Here is a 15,979-nt window from a genome sequence, read left to right on the forward strand (position 1 = left end):
TAATATGTTGTGGCTCATTAATATTTAGAATTGTTCATCTTCTCTTGAAACATATTAACATCAGGTGTGCATTGAATTTTTCATGTGTTTCATTTCAGTTCTATATGATATTAAAGATATATTTTTTTGTTCAGTTTCATATTTTTCTTTCTATTGTTCAAAATTATTCTGCAAATAGGAAATAGCAAAAGTTATTTATAAAGTAAATCCAGAAGAAGTGTTTGTATGAATGCTTTTCCAAAAATGTTTATTAATGTACTGATTGTCCAATAGTATTTATTTTTAGAAGCTTTTTTAAGAAGGTTTTTTGATGCATGTCTCTCTGATAAGATATTGTATGCTGGTTTTTAATCTACCAGTGAATGCAGCATAGTGTATTATCCACCTCCACATACCACACACATACATATCTATGCTAATTTATCATCGTCCTTATAATTAGTGTTTCTTTCTTCATTGTGGAGAATCGAAGTTAGTTCATTTCACAATCTTGGCTCTGAAACGTCTTTGCTTTTAGTTTCAGCATGAATGCACACACTCTAATCTCTGTATTCCAATTGAAATGCCTCTCTAATCTGTTACTTTCTGAGAATGATTTCCTGAGCAAACTATCATATTGGTAGAATAACTTTAGAAGCTATATTTACCACCATTAACCGAATAAATTGGTTTAATAATTTCCAAGAGAATGTAGGTTCCTGTTGGTATTGAGAACAATCTGGCTTGGTCAGAAATTTCATGTCTTTCCTCTTTGTTGTTAGTGTTTACATATGTATTGACCACTTTTTGAAACTAAAGAAATAAGTCACACTTATTAGCAGCAGCCACATAATGAGCAACATCTTTTATTGTGATGTAATATGGTTCATGGGCTGCACTGTCCTTTGCAGATTACAATCACATGTTGTTAACTGGGGGTATTCCTTGATTTGCCTAATTTCCTTCAAGCACATATTCTAATTGATGAGGGATCTTCCTTTGAATTAACAGTAGCCATTTATGATTGTCCCTTGTTACTTTCATATTTTCATTATCAATTCACATCATTAGCCTTGAAAAGCAGTAAAGCACAGAAAAGTAACAAAAATAGAATGAAATAAAACAAGGAAAATGATGGAAAAAGTTCTTTTCTTTTAATTTTTACACTATATCTTGCAACAGTTTTTCATTGTCAGGCTTTTTCCCCAAAGAAATGTCATATCATGCACTTATGGAAAAAGATTGGTCTCTTTAAAGACCAGTAAATTTTACCTTCATTTTATAAGCACATACCTGGCTGAGTACATTGGACATTTGACTTGTTTGAAACTGTTGAGCTCAGATATTGTTCAGGGTATGGGTCTCATTGTATTTGCTGTTTCACCTATTTCGTGCAGTTGTTAACGATTCTCATCATCATGATTAACCTCAATCAGAATCAAAACTATGAGGGAGTCCTGATAAGTTTTTAGCTCTTGTACCTTCCAGTTTTATAAACTGAACAATATGTTATTTTCCTGTAGATTACGGTTATTACAAGCATAAGAAAACAGTTTTTTGTTGTGACATTTCAGGACAACACATGCACCCTTCATTAGACATTTATTTGTGAAATATCACAACGATAAACTGTTTCCTTATGCTTGTAATAATCGTTATCTACATGAAAATAATTCTACAATGCAAGCAATGCGTACAGTACATACAAGAAAACTATTGAACAATATGTATATCATTTGAAAGCTTTGTCTTTCTATTTTATTATGTCTATTATCTGTTCCTAAAAACTAATATTTTTCAAGTATAAATTGACTATGGCAGCATCACAGGTAAATTTCACTGTGAAAAACAAGACTTTGACCAAATACTTCCTCCTACAACTAATACAGAAACTGACTCAGTCATCATTACTATTTATACAAAGCAGGTGTAAACTTCCTATCTCGGAAAACAAAAACATTTTTAGGTTAATGAGTCAAAATTTTCAGTCATTAAGTAACAAAATCCATGAGCTGGATGTGATTCTTGGATCCCTCAAAAAAGTCCCACATATAATTTGTGCCACTGAACATTGGTTGTGAAAAGACGAGGTTTATTCCACACAAATTCCAAATTTTAATTTGCCCAGTGCATATTGCCATAAACACCACAAACGAGGTGGTGCTGCCATACTAGTTAGAAGCAATAAACCATTCGAAAACATAACAAAAACTGATTATTTAAATGAAGAATTCAATTTTGAACACACAGTAGTGAATTTAAAATTACAACACAATGTAGTAACAGTAGTTTACTTATACAGAACACCAGATGGACATTTAGGCACATTTTTGAAAAATTAGAAACAATGTTGTCCACTTTATTACATAAAAAGGACCCATTATAGTGACGGACGATATAAACATAGATTTTTTAAACACAGTCCTGAAAAAAATGAACTAGGGGAGACCGGGGTAATTAGAACAGGAAACAGCCTGTAGAAGTTCCACTGTAAATTACTCAGAAAGTTACTGATGGATTTTTTAAAAATTTCTACCATTTCAAAGAACATCTTTTGTATATTTTTGAAAAAAATAATGACCATACCTGCATTGCAAATACTCGTCCAAAAAAAAAAATTGTCATGACACCATAAAATTGTTCCAATTACCCCATTTGGGGTTAATGGAACATAAGTTAGAAATTTCAACTGAATAGCTTTAGATTGCTGTTGGGGTAATAAGAACATCATATATAAATGTCTCATTTATCCTGCAAATTTGAACACAATAGCTCTACTTCTTCTGGAGTTATCAATGCTTGTTTAAATAAAATCCCAAGTTAACGTCTTTTTTCATAAAGTTCAATTTCCCAGCTGTGAAGCAAACATGTGTGAATGAAAATCAGTGTTCTATGATTTATTTGAAAGGTTACAGGCCATTCTACAATGTAGTAAAGAAAAAACTTCTAATAGTTACATGTACAATCTAGTATATCAATTAGAAAAAGTACAAAAAAGCATCTTTTTTGGAGGAAAACTTACTCCAATTTGTAACAAGTAGTGCTAATACTTCTAAAAACACTTAAGATAACTTACACTAACAGGTTTAACTGTCGTGAAAAACTAATATATACAGAAATTAAGCTTATCAGTCTCAAAAAACAATTATATATGAAACCATAAAATATAGGCTACATGACAAAATCTACACCAAAGAACACTTGACCCATATTAACATTTGTCAGTTTGGCACCAGTAGATCTACTGATTTGAATGTTTGATTTCTTTTTTGAAAGCTTCATACTTGCTCTTAATGATGTCATACAATGGAAGGGTAAATGGACCGATTCCATTTAACTCCAAAGGTCCGTAAAATATAAACTTCCTATCAATTTCCTCAACATCAGGTCTTCGTGGCCAATCAAACTTGCCAGTTTCTTTTTCCTCCAGAAACTTGATTGTTGCTTTAGACTGGCCATTAGAGATTTTAATAATTCTACCAACATACCACTTTCGCTCGTAATATACAGCGTAGTACTTTTCCAGTTTGAATAGGACTACATCGTCATCCTCTGATTCTATTTTACTATGTATATCACAATATACTTTATCTAATGATTACAATTACCGTTTTTTGAATGTTGATACAAAATACCAAGTATGACATTATATTATACATTGTACAATTTTAAAGAGTTGACCTTTGTATATAAACCTTGATGCCAATGCAAATGTACACAATTTCAATAAATTTAATTATAAATTTGAATGTATCATATCTTTCTTGTCTGAAAGAACACATATGATTGAAGATATTTGTTTTTCATATTGCCAGTCAAAAATAACTGTTATGACTAAATTATTATAAATATTGCACAAATGTGGAACTTTGAACTTAGCCTAACCATTTTCAAATGTTGTTATGACAATGTATTATTTTTATTGTCATATTCATGGTATTTCAAGATGATGTTCTTATTACCCCATGACTGTTCTAATTACCCCAAGCAAAATCAAGCAAATTACGCAATGTTCTAATAACCCCTTTGGAGAAATTTTTGGGGTAATAAGAACTTTGCTTATAAAAACCAGGCAAAATGCCCATAGACAACCAAACTCACATGAAAAGATGTGTGCCCTTATGTTTTATTATAGGGGTGAAGAAAATTTTGCAAGGGTTCTTTCATTCACATCCAGTATATGCAGAAGCAGAGAAACACCAAACATGCGTCACATCATTTTTTGCAGGTGTATAATAAAAGTCAAATAAAACTTACTTTTGTGTAGTTATTCCAATAACAAATTTTCTGCATGTAGGTTTAGTGTAGGTACATAGGTATGAAATGTTATTACACCAGTCTTTTCGTTTTAAATTATTCTACATTAACATGTTCCAATAACCCCATGTTCTAATTACCCCGGTCTCCCCTAAATACAATTCTAACTTCCCATAATTTGATTGCAACAATAAATTCACCAACAAGGATAATGCCAAAAAGAAAATCATATATTGATCAAGTAATAATTAATCAAGATTTTTTTTAACACTCCACAAATATTTTACCTTTAGCCTTGTCCGATCATGAAGCAGTTTTCATAAGTTTCCATATACCAGAGAATATAAAACAAAAAAATGCAAAACATATCACTACTATAGAAAAAATAAAATTCACCAAGGAAAATATAGGAAACTTTGTATATTTCTTAAACACAGAAAATTGGACTGATGTGCTCATGGAGGAAAATTTAAATACAAAAGTAAGCCTATTCACAAAGACAATAAAATATCATTTGAAGTAGCATTTCCAGACAAAACATTCAAACAACCCCTTAATCAAACCAACTTAGCTTCCTGGATAACCAAATACATAAAAAATAAAAATAAAATTATATAAAGAAATCCAGAAAAACAAGAATCCCATACTTAAAGAGCACTACATGAAGGTAATAAACAATGTGAAGAAATTAGCCATTGCATATAAAATAAGCAACTCTGCAAATACATAAATCAAAGAAACTATGGGAAATTGTTAATGACGAAACTTGTAGGGAAAAAAAGAAGGTGAATGAAAAAATAGAAATAATGTCTGATGGGGAAAATATAAGCAATCCCCTTGATGTAGCACAAATTTTTAATACATATTTTGTGAACATTCCCAATACAGTAAATAAAAATGCAGTAATCTATACACCTACATTAAGAACATGTTTTAGCAGTCCCCGAAACACAAACACTATGTTTCTCACCCCAGTAACTCGGGGAGAAGTCGAGAAAGTAATTATTAATTTAAAAAAATAAGTATTCATCATGGCCAAATGAATTTTAAGTTCTCTTCTCTAAAAATGTGTGAATAGTATATTACAATCAATAGTAAGTATTTGCAACACATCCTTAGAAACAGGTATTTTCCCTAGTGAGTACAAAATAGCAAAAGTGAGACCATTATTCAAGAAAGGCAACAAAGAGGAATGCTCAAACTATAGGCCAGTCTCTCTTTTATCGGTTTTCTCTAAAGTAATAGAGAAAATTATGCTAAATAGATTAGGAACTGTCTTAGAAAAATATAAAATTCTATCCAAACATCAATTTGGATACCAAAAAAGTAAATCAATATCAGAAGCTATTTTCGAATTTACAAATAACATACTACAATTGAAAGACAAAAAACTGCATGTGTATGGATTATTTTTAGATTTTACCAAAGCATTTGATTTGGTACAGCATGACATTTTACTAGATAAAATGGACCATTATGGAATCAGGGGTTTAGCAAAAAAATGGTTCACTTCCTATTTAAAAGACAGATGTCAGTATGTAGATATCTACAAAATCAAATCAGACAAATTGTTCCTCAAAACAGGTGTACCACAAGGTTGAATTCTAGGACCAGTTTTATTTTTACTATACATAAATGATCTTCCAGAAACTTTATCAGAGTCTCAAACATTACTTTTTGCTAATGATACAAACATCATAGTAAAAAGCCTGGACTTTAAAAGAATTCCGTTTTGACAACGACACAACTAAACACCTGGCTAAATGACAACAAGCTTTCCCTGAATGTTAATAAAACAGTTGTAATAAATTTTAATCCAGTAGAACAAACAAAAAAACTTAAATGTAATTATTAACAATGAAGTCGTCAAAGAAAGCAATGCAATAAAATTCTTAGGAGCATGGATAGACACAAACCTGTCTTGGGACATGAAAATTACTATTTTAATTCAAAGTTAAACAGACTATGCTACATGATGAGAATCCTGAGAAATGTTTTATCTTTAAATGATTTAAGGACAGTATATTTTGGACAGATTCAATTTGTACTTACATATGGTATCTCTTTCTGGGCAGTTCAACTAAAATGCAGAAAATTTTTATTTGGCAAAAACAGATATTAAAAACTATGAAAAATGTATCCCTCTCAAGCCCAATGAAACAAATTTTCAATGAATTTCAAATATTACCTCTTCCATGTTTGTACATATTAGAAATATTGTACTTTATTCATACAAATTCTGAAATCTTTTAAAAAAATCTAGACATACAGAAATACAGCACTCTTATGCATAACTCCCTCCACCTTTCTACTGTCCACACATCCAAAACACATAATGGTCTAGGATTTCAAGGTGTAAAACTTTATAACAAACAACCAGAGGAATTCAAGAATCATAATCTAACTAAATTTAAAATGACAGTAAAGAGCTTGCTAATGAAGTATTTGTTTTACAGCACTTAGATCATATTTTTCATTAATAGACATAACCTTTGATTTTTCTTCTCATTAATAGACATAACCTTTGATTTTTCTTCTATTTTTTATGTTATGTTATTTTATAATCTTTTATACTTTTTAATATATAGATATATAATATCATAGAGCTATTGGTACTCGTATGATGAAATGGATGGAAATAAATCTACGTGTATTAGCAAAGAAAATTTTAGGAGACGAGCCACAAAGTGACCACACTCCTTCATATGTTTTTAACTTATACTTGGCATTTTAGCTAGGGATCCCAGATGTCCCGTAAAATATGGGAATGTCCCGTTTTTTGTTAAGGCTTCCCATTGTCCCAACAAGAGTCCTGGGGATAACTTTTTGTCCCATATTTCCCGTATTTCTGGAACTAATTTAAGTGTTGAATGGTTGTTATCTTAAGTAAACCCACTGTGGACTGATGAGAAAAGCAAGCTGTCTGTAGAAACTGTGAAGTCCATGCTTATTGTGCAGCCATTTTTAGCAAGGATTGTGTGTCATTTCACTATAGGCTGCTTCTAACGAACAGCTATTGAGTGAAATTCATTCTGTAAAGAAATATTCCAGCAGAGATTCAAACCTACACTACTTTTTCATAATGTACTATTTTCTTCTGAGTGTCTCTACTAAATTTATTCCAATATGCTTTATCTAGAAATGTTTCAATTTAATGTACTATGTTATGTAATGTTTCTATTGACCCATTCTCTGTGAGTGATTAACTTATGAATCAATGACAATGAGTGATAATAGTAGAAAATTGAATAAAACAATTCAAAATGAACATTAATTAGTATATATGAAAAGCTCCATAAATATAAGTTTCCTTAACTTATTTTTTTTATATAGGAGATATAATCAGTTGTCAAGATTTAAAACAAGGCATAACATATTCCTTTAGGAAAACTACGTATTGTGCATCCTACACTTGAAAAATAAGTGTCCTGAATTTTTTCTGAATTATCTGGGAACCCTAATTTAAGCAGAGATAATAAACAATGTCGTGGGAGGCATTCAATGTTGATAGTGTCAAAAACTATGAATGAAATAATCCTTAAGGACAGGAGAATTTCTCCTACAAAGGAAGCTGAAGTTCTTATGTGAAGAAATGGGTGTGATACATGACATGCAAGATTAAGTGCTCATTCATTGCTCTCATCATCAAATTTTGTTTCTAGGGGGTTCCAGGACCCGTCGGTTCTCCTGGATCACCTGGTCTTCCTGGATTTGTTGGTAAACCAGGCCCGCCTGGACCTCCTGGTCCTCCTGGACCTCCTGGTGATTCGGTTGTTGTTCCAAATGCAATCACTTCTGATGGTGTTGGTTATCCTGGAGCTACTGGACCCCGGGGACCTTCTGGACCCCCTGGATTGGTAAGTGAACCCTTTATCATTATATCACAACTAAATATCAGAAAGCACTCAGACTGAGAACTGGCAATATTGAGTAATGATATGCATTGCTTACACTTACTGCTTAAAATTAAATTTTTTGCTTCTAAAACAAGGAAGCTGTATTTATTGCAGACATTTAGCTTGATGAAAGTTTTATACAACTAAATTTTTTCCAGCACTTGACTGTTTTAAAACTATTCATTAAATTAATAGACTGTAAATGAGAGAATATACATTATAAAGACATTAAATTCTTATTATATGGAATAGCACATATTTTAGTTGTACATCAACTTAATTTAATAATTTTTTCACTACTATTGTAATGACATGTCATAAGAGCATTATTCGACCTCCATGATGGAGTAGTTAGCACAGTGTTCTATGATGTCAGGGGTCCTGGTTTCCCAGCCTGTGCATGTATATTCTTTGTGAGCGTCCATTCATCAATTTCATTAAGGCCTCCCCGATGGCGCAGTGGTAGCATCATCACCTTGTAATCAAAGGGCCCTGGGTTCGATACCCAGTGGAGGCTCATAGTGGTTCGGGTCCCACTTTAAGCTGTAGGTCCTGTCCCGATTAGCCATACTGTGCATAAAGTTGACTTAAAACACCAAATCAATCAATCATCAATTTCATCATATCACCACTCATCCTCATCTTTGCAATTAGCTAAAAGTGGCAGAAAACAATGTAAGATAAACCAAATCGATAAAATTGTCGTAAGCACTTTAATGCAGATATTTTTCTGTATAATGCATTGATTAGCTTCACTTGAGAAGGAATTTTCGTTAGAGCTATTTCTATTTGATGTAAAAATTAATTCTCGACTTCTATATTATATTTTACTCTTGCGATTGATCTACTTGGAAATTTTTCCCATCATGTTTGGGCATTCCAATACTAACCTAAAATGATCAAATACCTGACTAGTAGATGACGTAACTTAATGAAGCAGTAGAGGGGATAATGTCTTTTGAGAAGTAACATGTCAGACACTGCATGCTGTTTTGCATATTAACTGAAGAAAAAAGCTGCTGAGGTAAAGGAAATGATTTGATCAGCCTTGAGTGAAGATACCGTATGAGGTATGATACAACATCTGCAAGAAGTGATTTTAGTGATTCCAGGAGGGAAATTTAAATCTGGAAGATGAACAGCATCCTGAACAGCCAAAGAAAATGGAGGATGAAGAAGTCGAGCAACTGTTGAATGAAAATCTAAAAATCAAGATCACTTGATTTGCTTGAGTAACAAAATTGAGAGGAAAAGACCATATATGACATTGGGAGTAGGAAAATTACATTACTGTGTAATAATGCTAGGCCACACATGCCAAAAGGAACTAAGGACATGCTCTGTTCACCTGGTTGGGAAGTTGTGCCTCATGCAGCTTATTACCCTGACCTGGCTCCTTCAGACAACCGCCTGTTTTAGTCTCTACAGCACTTAGTGGATTGCCACTTCAAAAACCTTGAAGAGATGGAAAATGGCATTGTTGACTTGTAGAATCTAAACTTCTGTAGTTCTATCGGTAACAATACAATAGAGCGAGCAAATGCGTAACAGCCTTGCGAGCGGTCTGAAGTATGACACATTTATGTTTAACTGGTTTAACGACCAACCTGAGTGTTGGACCCGTGGACCCCAAGAGGGCGAGAGAAGGAAACAAACTAAGGAATTGTTCATTGTTGTGAACATTGACGATGTTGTGAAATGTAAGTTTGTTCATAATTATGTCATTAATATTTCAAATATTGGTTTTGAAGATATTATTTCTTTCTTGTGTACAAGTGAGTTGATATTCCTGAAGGTGGAAGATTAATTATTATCATCCATGTTAGGAGTTAATTATTATTAAGCTGCATTGCTGTGATTAGCTATTAAGTGAACATTAATGATAGAAACTAAACTGATTAAAGTTTTGTGACTTGCATAATGGCATTGTAAAGTGAGTCGGTGTTTCTCTCTGTTGCCGGAAACTGAGAAGTCCGATTGAGAAGAGAAATTATATTACTAGAACTTTACACAGGCAGTTGGGTGTATATCAAATGCAACAGCAGCAGTGAGTGACAGAAATCACAGCTAATCTTCTAATATATAAAAATGGATGTATGTGTGTATATGTGTATGTAGGTACGTATGTATGTTTGTTCTGGCATAACTCTCGAATGCCTGGAACGATTTCAACCAAACTTGGAACACTTATCACTTGCAATCTCGAAAGAAATACTGTGGGGGTTAGACACCCTGGCACCCCTAGAGATGCAGGTGAGAGGGGGTGAAATGTAAAAATAATTGAAAACAACGGATTAGTGTGAAATCCATAGTTTCCGGGATCACTAAGATGAATAGTGACACTTCTAATACTGTTCCACTTCAAGTTCATCACCTATCGGGATGGGGGGGGGGGGAGAAGTGATGAAAATTAAAATTTCAAAAATGACCAAGATTAGTGTCGAATCCATAGTTTTTGGAGTCACTAAGCTAATTGGTGACATTCATGATGACTAAACTTGGTACACATATGACTTACAATCTGGAAATCAACACTGTGGTGGTAAGACACCCCTGGCACCCCTAGGGTTGGAGGTGGGAAGTGGGTGACAGAGAAATCGAAAACAACCAATATTTGTGTGAAATCCACAGTTTTCGGGGTCGCTAAGATGAATAGTGACTTTCCTAATGCCGTTCAACTCAAGACACCTCTTGCACCCTTAGGGGTGGGGTGGGAAGGGGGTGACATGTAAAGATAACCAAAAACAACTGATATTAGTGTGGAATCCATAGATTTCGTGGTTGCTAAGATGAATAGTGACACTCCCAATGTCGTTCAACTCCAAGACACCCCTGACACCCCAAGGGTTGGGGTTGAAAATCGGTGACATGTAAAACGACCGATATTAGAGTGTAATTAATAATTTTCGGGGTCGCTAAGATGAATAGTGACACTCCCAATGCCATTCAACTCCATGACACCCTGGCATCCCTAGGGGTGGGGGTGGGATGTGGGTGACATGTAAAAATAATCAAAAACAACCGATATTAGTGTGGAATCCACAGTTTTCGGGGTCGCTAAAATAAATAGTGACTCTCCAAATGCTGTTCAACATGAAGACAACCCTAGCACCCCTAGGGGTGGTAGTGGGAAGGGAGTGACATGTAAAACAATCGACATCAGTGTGGAATCCATAGTTTTCGGGGGCGATAAGATGAAAAGGGACACTCCCTATGCCATTCAATTCCAAGACACCTCTGGCAACCCTAGGGGTGGGGTGGGAAGGGGTGAAATGTAAAATGACCGATATTAGTGTGGAATCCATAGTTTTTGGGGTCGCTAAGGTGAATAGTTACACTCCCAATGCCATTTAATTTATTTATTCTTGCTCTTGGAGGTGCAACTAAGAATGTTGTTCATAAATTGTTGTTAAATTTATATTATAGTTAATTTGTAAAATATATTACTTTGTAATTTGTATACTGTATTTATGCTTTTAAATACCTGTAAATATTTTTTTTTACATTTTACACTATAGTTCGAATTCATTAAACACCCAAGCAACGTCGGGTAATCAGCAAGTTGTGAATAATTATTGACTATGTCTGATAGAATGAAATAATAAACACAATAAATAAATATCTTAGTCATTCACTGCAAATAAATTAAACTTTTTCAGTACATTTGTTAGTTGCAGTTCATATCTGCTATTCATCCCCGGAAGATGAAAACCGATGGAAAAATTCCTTACACTTTCAGAGTGAAAAAAACAAACAATATAAGTTATACCTGTAAAACACATCCACTAACCATCTTAGATGCTCAGATAATGTAAGCGCTTCTTTCATTAAAAAATCAAATTGTGGTTTATTTATTTATTTATTAGCATCTTATTTTAAATGGCAGAGTTAAGGCCGTACAAGGCCTTTTCTTACACTTAACCACATACATGAAATTATAAGTTAATAAGAGTAAACACAAAGCACATATACTCGTTTTTTATATATCCACACCGACACACACACACACAAACAAACAAGTTATATCATGCTGAATACAATATACAGAATACATAATGAAAAATCTAAACTAGAAATTTAAACAATTACAAGATATTTTAAGTATGCATATACACATACATGCCTTTTGGTCTGCTTGACAGGGAAAGTTCTAACAATTGTTTTGAAGATAGTCGCGTACACATCTTACTGTTCTAGTACTTTCAGGCAGTTGATTCCACAGCCTTGCCGATACGGAGAAAGAGTTGGAGAGGAAATTTGATTTGTGGATGGGGAAAGAGAGGGATGAGGAGCTGCGTGATGTGGTGTCGCGATCATGAAATTCGTGAAGAAATTGGAAATGTGAAAGGAGATAGGAAGGTGACTTGAGGTTGAGAAAGTAAGAGTAGAGTGTGCATCGTTCGTCTTTCTTGCATTCATAGCCAGCCCAACTTGAGAAAGTAAAGTGATAGATGGTCCCGATATTATAAATTAAATTGTATTGTACGCAGGCATTCTGAACACTTTGTAGACGTCTAGCTAATTCACCTGTGATGTCAGAATAAGCTAAGTCACAATAGTCTAAATGACATAAAACGGGGGATTGACATAGGTTGGCTTTAATAGAGATGGGGAGAAGCTTACCCATCCATCTTATAGAGTACAAGGCTTTCCTGCACGCGTAACGCGTGTGACTCGACCATGATAAATTTCCATCTAATGTTATTCCCAGATCTTTAACAGCTTGATTAAATGGAATGTGAGTCGAATCTACAAGAATGGAAGGTTGAATGTTAAGATGTATGAAACATTTCAGTTTATCAGAAGCGATCAAGATAGCTTGTGATTTATTAGGATTAATACACATTATTTTGCGAGCAATTAACAATCCGCTCTATATCAGTATTAACCTTAGAAATTCCATCACTTAACATTATGGCGGGTGTTGAATAATATAACTGGAGGTCATCAGCATACAGATGGTAACAGCAGTGTTTTGGAATATTTGGAAGGTCATTGCTATATATGGAGAATAATAGAGGATGCTTCCTTGCAGAATGCCACAACTTATCTCAGATAATGCAGAATATTTGCCATCGTAAACCACCCTCTGTTTACATTCAGTTAAGTATGATTTTGCCCAGTCGGTTGCAGAGGGAGTGAAGTTAAAAAATAATTAAGTGGTTTAGAATATTTGTGTAAATTATATAAGGTAAAATTTAAAAATATCTTTTGTTATTTCATGCTTGTAGCCAGGTGAGAGAGGAGCTACTGGAGAACGTGGTCCTGAAGGAGTGCCAGGGAATCCAGGAATACCTGGCAAGGATGGACCATCAGGGCAAATGGGACCTCCAGGACAGAGAGGACAACCTGGAATGCACGGTCTTCCTGGTCCTCAAGTAAGTAACTGTACCTTTAACACTGCATTGGTCACGCACGGTCTCTAGTTCCGGGAGTGTGGTTTTAACATCGTTATTCATCAATGATTGTTTTCTCAACACCCTCCCTTTGTCTAGCTGAGTTTCTAACTTTCCTCTTTTACCCCACAATTTTGTTTTCAGTGTTAGTAAGATCTTTGAGCCACTAGGATGGGTTCATTGAAGCCCCTTGCTTGTCTAAGTCCATGAGCGACTGTAGGCGTTCTTAGTCTTTACTGACAATCGGTCTGCCGTTCCATGGCCGACTAATGAAGAGTGCCTTTTATAATTTTATAGAACTTCAATTTTTATATTTTTATAGAATCTCAATTGTTGAAAGAAAAGATCTGATCATAATAATTGAGGATTGGGCATTTAGGACCATTAATTTAGCATATTTTAAAAACCTGATCTCTAACACCATGCTAGACCATCGGCGTAATTTTCCTCACATGACCCACGAAGGGTTAAGTATTTTGTACTAGATTAAACCGGCTGATGGGTGGTGTCACTGATTGAAATATAGTACATGCAGTAAAATTACCATGAACTAAACTGCCTTCAGGCAAGAGGCTGCAGGGAACCTTAAACCCATGTATGAAGTGCTGGGCAGCAGATATACTTTATTTTTTTTTTTTAATCACACCATTTATTATGATTATGTGTTCCGCACCATGGTCGTGCACTCTAAGGTGTCAGATTTTGGGCTCAGGTTATGGGATGCATGCTGGTTTGAGAGTCCTGGGGGAAGCATAGAAACTTTTCTCTTAAGATTTCGGTCAGTGTATGGGAGGAAATTGGGGAGCTACAAATGAATAGCGTAACCCAGGGTGTCAGGGGTGTGTGATGTGTGCCACTATACAGGGCCTTCCACTTTGAGGAGCCTCGAAGGCTCCAAATCAGTCATTAATCATTTTCATGTGCAAGGGTGAGAATAGAGAGAATGATAGGAAGATAAACATATTGTTCTGAAAATAAAAATTCCTCCATAAGAAAGTTGAATTTCTCGTAATGCACAACTGTGTGTCCATTCTTGTCAAACCACCAGTCAAAATTCACTGAAAAGAAACATTAATGTAAATGTTCTGAATCTCTCACTAACCTCCTTAATTAATACATATAGCTATCTGATTGCAATGGATTTTACCTTAGAGAAAGAATTGTACATTTAGACTTGTACTTTACAAAACCAGGCCATAGAATTATACATTTATAACCATGAAAAAATGGTAACACTGTTGAGCCTTGCTTTCATGTTAATAATACATTAAAATGCTGACTAAGTCAAAATTTATTGTATATAAAAATATACACTAAAAACGTAACATTTCCATCCTCTATAAGGGTCTTCTTCAGACGAAGATTCACAACACTGGCAAAATGTTGCACTAAATTTGAGTCTGATAAACTGATACAGTAATATGCCACCATTGGCCGATACCAAAAGAGTGTTGCATCTGTAATGAAGGAGTTAACAAATACATAAACACACTGTTGAAGAACTGCCATCAATGGTGGCAGAACACAATGCTTTTTAGCATTACTTTTCCTCTGGCTGAGAGATTTAAATATGCATTTTGTTCTTCTAGGGGAGAAGTTTTACTGAGGCTGAGTTGAGAGACATTTGTGCAGCAGTTCTTAGAGGTAAATAGAAAACTTAGTACGATTAGAAAAAGTAAAGTATATTTATTTCATACTTTGATGTTTTTTATTACAAATTATCCAATGATATCTATAATGCAACTGGTGAAAGTAACTTGGAATTTCTGCTGATTTTAGAAACATTTTGTCTTACAATATGTTCTTAATTATTTGATTAAATATTTACAGAATAATATTGTAAACTTTTGATCAAAAAGCAGGATATATTGAATAATTTACTTACTTTCAGATCAGGCATAGTTTACATGTGATATGATAGTACATAAACCAAATACAAATATTTTTGTATACCTTTTTGTATATGAGATTGCAGTTTATGAAATTCCTTGAGGTGAATGAAATATAATACTTCTGACACCTTCATGACTTGTATAAATATAATATAGATTTTTTAGAAAATTTGAATGTTTAAGGTACTATCAGGCTACTATGAAATAATTTGCCAAAATAATAAACTTAGCTGTAATCTCTCTCTCTCTGTGTCTCTGTCTCTATGTGGGTCTGTCTCTTTCCCCACACACATTAATCTGGTCTGAAATTTTACTAGAGACTTATGATCATGTCAGGTATCAAATATTCTAAATGGACAATTCCATTTGTCATGGAATCAGTTTTGGATTGTCAGCTTGCACCTGATGATTGATGTTTTTAAGTATGTAAAAGTGTAAGGAGCAAATCATGCATATGATGGTGTACAGTTACCTATGTACATCAAGGTAACATGGCATATTGAAGTGACAAGGCAGCATACAATAAATAAACACATTAATAATTATCTTTGGGTCAACC

General features: G+C 34.0%; 1 protein-coding gene across 1 annotated transcript in view; it reads left to right on the plus strand.

The window, feature by feature from the left end:
- Nucleotides 1–15,979, plus strand: part of LOC145980178 (uncharacterized) — a 310,650-nt gene that overhangs the window by 269,066 nt on the left and 25,605 nt on the right. The window contains exons 20-22 of the mRNA XM_083113212.1: nucleotides 7,899–8,093; nucleotides 13,364–13,510; nucleotides 15,118–15,172. Coding sequence (XP_082969338.1) covers nucleotides 7,899–8,093; nucleotides 13,364–13,510; nucleotides 15,118–15,172 — 397 coding nt within the window. The remainder of the gene's footprint in view (nucleotides 1–7,898; nucleotides 8,094–13,363; nucleotides 13,511–15,117; nucleotides 15,173–15,979) is intronic.

Source organism: Lepisma saccharinum, chromosome 27 (genome assembly GCF_977018435.1).
Source record: "Lepisma saccharinum chromosome 27, izLepSacc3.1, whole genome shotgun sequence".
In the NCBI taxonomy this organism is placed as follows: domain Eukaryota; kingdom Metazoa; phylum Arthropoda; class Insecta; order Zygentoma; family Lepismatidae; genus Lepisma; species Lepisma saccharinum.